The 5356-nt window shown below is 29.3% G+C and overlaps 1 protein-coding gene across 1 annotated transcript; it reads right to left on the bottom strand.

Moving 5' to 3' along the window:
- Positions 1 to 359: 359 nt before the first annotated feature.
- On the bottom strand, positions 360 to 5268 carry LOC111084171 (probable ubiquitin carboxyl-terminal hydrolase MINDY-4). The gene is made up of 5 exons (XM_022380954.1): positions 5134 to 5268; positions 3919 to 4080; positions 3443 to 3617; positions 2830 to 2905; positions 360 to 1813 (listed from the first exon to the last, which is right to left on the bottom strand). The coding sequence occupies exons 1-5, from the start codon at positions 5191 to 5193 to the stop codon at positions 1765 to 1767; spliced, it is 522 nt and encodes a 173-aa protein (XP_022236662.1). The 5' UTR covers positions 5194 to 5268; the 3' UTR covers positions 360 to 1764.
- Between the last annotated feature and the right edge of the window lie 88 nt (positions 5269 to 5356).

Genomic DNA, 5356 nt, shown 5'->3' with positions numbered 1-5356 from the left:
CTCTTTATGACATTTTCTTTATTATATATCTCTTTATGACATTTTCTTTATCATATATCTCTTTATGACATTTTCTTTATCATATATCTCTTTATGACATTTTCTTTATTATATATCTCTTTATGACATTTTCTTTATTATATATCTCTTTACAACATTTTCTTTATTATATATCTCTTTACATTTTCTTTATCATATATCTCTTTATGACATTTTCTTTATTATATATCTATTTACATTTTCTTTATTATATATCTCTTTATGACATTTTCTTTATCATATATCTCTTTAAGACATTTTCTTTATCATATATCTCTTTATGACATTTTCTTTATCATATATCTCTTTATGACATTTTCTTTATTATATATCTATTTACATTTTCTTTATTATATATCTCTTTATGACATTTTCTTTATCATATATCTCTTTAAGACATTTTCTAAACAATGTCTTGCCATAGACCTGATGTTTAACTTCGAAACAAGTAGATAATATGCTTAACGTTTTGATATTTATGAATTTACATTTTCTGGGTAGATAAATACAACTGGTTCTTACTCTTTCATTTAATAAACAAGTCCTGGTTTTAGAATTGTCTTTCTATCAGTTTGGTTGTTTTTAAAATAGAACATACAGAAATAACGTTCAATAAAGCTATAGTTATAAACTGGCAAGTTTTGATACAAAAATAATTGATAAACATATAACTTTCATATAATGATAACATACTTTTAGTTTAAAAAACTGTATATACTATTTTAAAAGAACAAAAACAAGCTATATGATAACTGTAAGTTACAAGCAGTTAGATTTGAGCTTTATTACTAGTAACTTCTGTGTTGCTAGAAGCCTACTTTCAAGCAATATGCAAGTTCTTTCGTTAGGCTTATTTTCAAGCAATATGCAAGTTCTTACGTTAGGTTTACTTTAAAGCAATATACAAGTTTTAACGTTAGGCCTACTTTAAAGAAATATACAAGTTCTTACGTTAGGCTTAATTTCATGCAATATACAAGTTCTTACGTTAGGCTCACTTTCAAGCAATATACAAATTCTCATGTAAGGCCTGATTTCAAGCAACATTCATAGGCTAGTTTAAATAAACACATAAGCAGAAACCATTACAATGTTAATAAAGAAATTTCCAACATTATAACTAATATGAAACCTACCCTTAATGAAAATTATAATGACTGGAAACCTTTGTCAATTTTCAATAATAAAATATATCTAAGAAGAATGACACAGACAAAAAAAAGAGGTAAGTACTCTAACACTAATTTGTTACATTATATATATATTGGGCAGTGTTGGAAAGCTACAATATGATTTTTCACACAATTAGTGATAAAATTTCTTGTTCTTTACTAAAGTTGCATCATAGGTTCTTTGTTGATTCCACACAAAATCAAACTCTAGGTTCAACAATAATAAAACTGTGATGTTCATACATGTACTTGAATATAGATAAAACAATTTTACCCACAGCTTTGTATACATGCTTGAAGAGTATCGGTATAGTATGTTAATACAAGTTCTTTCACAGGATTGCTTTTAAGATCACGATGAATAAAATTGAAATTTTTATGAAACATTGTGTGCAATAAAGAATTGTTTTATATCCTGTATAGAGTTCAGAAAACTACATGGTAATGTTATCACTCACTGAAGACACTGCACCATCACAATCTGAACTGTATGATAATTTGTTTATATAAACAAATATAAACCACATGTGGCCACAGGAGAATACAAGTTTCTTCACAAGAGTGGATCTGTGCCATTCCAGTTAACAGCAGCTTCTTTCCACCTGAAAACAACCATATAATGTGGTGAGACTGAAAAGAAAGAATACATTTATTGCATCACTTTTATATAAATAGAAACAGTGCTCTAAGCAGATAATAATTCCACAGGTGTTGAAGGAAGTACTTACACATGTATTAGTACATCTAATAATATAAACTATTCAGTGTACTGGAACATTAACAGATATATAAACACAACATCCTGTCAAATACATAATAACTTGTGTAGCATGTTCTACAAACATCAGCAAGAACTGCTATCACATTCTACAACCTGTTGTGAGAATTAACCTTCCACATACTGTTGTGAGAATTAACCTTCGACAAACTGTTGTGAGAACTAACCTTCGACAAACTGTTGTGAGAACTAACCTTCCACAAACTGTTGTGAGAACTAACCTTCCACAACCTGTTGTGAGAATTAACCTTCGACAAACTGTTGTGAGAATTAACCTTCACAAACTGTTGTGAGAATTAACCTTCTACAAACTGTTGTGAGAATTAACCTTCTACAAACTGTTGTGAGAATTAACCTTCCACAAACTGTTGTGAGAATTAACCTTCCACAAACTGTTGTGAGAACTAACCTTCCACAAACTGTTGTGAGAACTAACCTTCCACAAACTGTTGTGAGAACTAACCTTCCACAAACTGTTGTGAGAATTAACCTTCTACAAACTGTTGTGAGAATTAACCTTCTACAAACTGTTGTGAGAACTAACCTTCCACAAACTGTTGTGAGAACTAACCTTCCACAAACTGTTGTGAGAACTAACCTTCCACAAACTGTTGTGAGAATTAACCTTCCACAAACTGTTGTGAGAAAGTTCTCACAACAGTTTGTGGAAGGTTAGTTCTCACAACAGTTTGTGGAAGGTTAATTCTCACAACAGTTTGTAGAAGGTTAAAACCTTCTACAATATGTTGTGAAACATTATATACTTTATTAAAGTATGTAATACAGGATTAAGATTTTCTGAGAAAACAACAAAAAGCAGACTTAACATATTCACAGTACCTAGTTTGTATACATAGTTCTAACGGAGGCACAAAATCACTATCACCAGATTCATGAAATACCTGTCCTCTTGGATCTAGAAAAATAAAGTCAATGTTATCAATTAACTGGAAATCTTTATTGGAGGATGAAGGTCATAACAGTTAACAAGTCTTCAACAAGCAATAGTACAGCTATTTAAGTTCTACCAACAGCTACTGGTAAAAAAGAAAATAAATTCTCTCACAGAGCACAGATCAGCTGTATAGTAAATCAATAAAGTCTGGACCATAATAACTGTAGGAAATGTATAATTAAGACACCTGTGTAGTCCACCTGTTAGAATTACAAAGTGTTCTTAAACGTACCTGTAAAGAAACATGACACTTGTAGCTTTGTGAGAAATTAAACTTAGCTTCCATTAAAACTTAAAAAAAAAACTTTTGTAAACAAAGGCAAAACTAAAAACAATACTTAGAAGCTGTATATTGAATTCTGATAGAAACATTACTAACAATACTTATTAAACATTTAACAGGAAATATGAAAAACTGAAATGAAGCAACAATAATTAATTATATAACAAAAGTGCATCATTTTTAGCCGTACCTGTATTAGTGACGTTGGAACGTACCTACTGTTAAACAAATCTCTTCATCCTGCCTAGACAATCCATCGTAGTAAAACAGATGAAAAGGGTCTTTGTTAAGTGAGAGCACTTCTTTACATGTAGCAAAAAGTACCGAAAAATGACTTTCACTAAGGACAATCCAGATGGGATTTCGTGGGTTTTTCAAGTGAGATCCCACCTGTAAAGAATGTCCATCAACTTGATAGAATCTCGTTACCAATAAATATGGTGCAATTACAACAGGAAGAAAAAAGAAAGTAAGACATGCCTAATAATATGAATTATATAGGTTTCAATGATATAACAAGCACCGTATGCAGCACCACAAACAGTTTTTTTAAATTGTTAACACAATGTAGTGTATTTGGCTCATCCAAGCTGGTTCTTTATTTTCTTAATTACAGTAAAATCTTTACCGATACAAATTATTTTAGTTTACATTTTATCATACAGGAATGCAAAATTAGCATATTTCATACCTCACATGACTGGTAATGTTCAAACAATGACAGAAATCCTACATCGCTCTGTTCTGGTATCCCATGTAAGGTAGTACCATCTAGACCAGATTTTCCAAGCTCTACAGTACCATTGAAAACGTTAGAGACAGCTTTCCCAATAAGAAACAAGTTCACCATTTCCTGTACGTAAACAAAATATATTCAACTACTGAAGAATCCTACTAACAGAAACAGTTATTCAACAAAACAAGAGAATCTTATTAATACAAACAGTTATTCTACAAAACAAGAGAATCTTACTAATACAAACAGTTATTCTACAAAACACGAGAATCTTATTAATATAAACAGTTATTCAACAAAACAAGAGAATCTTACTAATACAAACAGTTATTCTACAAAACACGAGAATCTTATTAATATAAACAGTTATTCTACAAAACAAGAGAATCTTACTAATACAAACAGTTATTCTACAAAACAAGAGAATCTTATTAATATAAAGTTATTCTACAAAACAAGAGAATCTTATTAATACAAACAGTTATTCTACAAAACAAAAGAATCTTATTAATACACACAGTTATTCTACAAAACAAGAGAATCTTATTAATATAAACAGTTATTCTACAAAACAAGATAATCTTATTAATATAAAAAGTTATTCTACAAAACAAGAGAATCTTATTAATATAAAGTTATTCTACAAAACAAAAGAATCTTATTAATATAAACAGTTATTCTACAAAACAAGAGAATCTTATTAATATAAACATTTATTCTACAAAACAAGAGAATATTATTAATATAAACAGTTATTCTACAAAACAAGAGAATCTTACAAATAGAAACAGTTATTCTACAAAACAAGAAGTGTATAAGCACTGTTTTAATGATTATCTATCACAAGTTTTTAGAAAATAACTTCATAAACTACTTTTAAACAAAAAAAAACGACATAATTAAGTATTATGAGAATAAGGTAAAATTTGAACTGATTCTATGTCAAGGTTAATAACATCTTTTTCTTAACTTCAACAATACATTTTACATCTTCTATAAAAATCCTCACACATTACTAAGTACAAAGATGATTGTTAGTTCCGCTCTGACAGGATGTTAATATTAAACATTACTTCGTCTCACACAATGATTTCTGTCTATCGCAACATATAAAGTTATCTTTAAAACACTAACAATACTCACACAGAAGAGAAGAAAATGTAAACTTACCTGTGTGCAGTATCCTTGTCGTCCTACTAAAGTACAGCTTGGATCATCCATGTCTTTCATTACTCTAAATATAAACAGATCACTACAATACTTAATGCAATACTTACTGAAATTTATGTTCTACATTTTTCCAACTTAGATACTACACATGAAGATAATCTAACTAGGATGTGCAACTATCTTGATGTATCTCTAATAAACATCAGTCTGTAATAGAAGTGTT

Source organism: Limulus polyphemus, unplaced genomic scaffold (assembly GCF_000517525.1).
Source record: "Limulus polyphemus unplaced genomic scaffold, Limulus_polyphemus-2.1.2 Scaffold14338, whole genome shotgun sequence".
Lineage (NCBI taxonomy): Eukaryota > Metazoa > Arthropoda > Merostomata > Xiphosura > Limulidae > Limulus > Limulus polyphemus.
The sequence above is the reverse complement of the archived record's forward strand: the minus strand, read 5'-3'. Positions and strand labels throughout refer to the sequence as shown.

Bases quoted from the DNA above. Each gene is read 5' to 3' on its own strand.
- LOC111084171 (XM_022380954.1), bottom strand. From the start codon at position 5,193: ATGAAAGACATGGATGATCCAAGCTGTACTTTAGTAGGACGACAAGGA. The intron at 3,618-3,918 runs GTATGAAATATG...CATTCTTTACAG, and splicing joins AACATTACCAGTCATGTGAG to GTGGGATCTCACTTGAAAAA. The intron at 1,814-2,829 runs GTACTGTGAATA...GGTTGTTTTCAG, and splicing joins GAACTATGTATACAAACTAG to GTGGAAAGAAGCTGCTGTTA.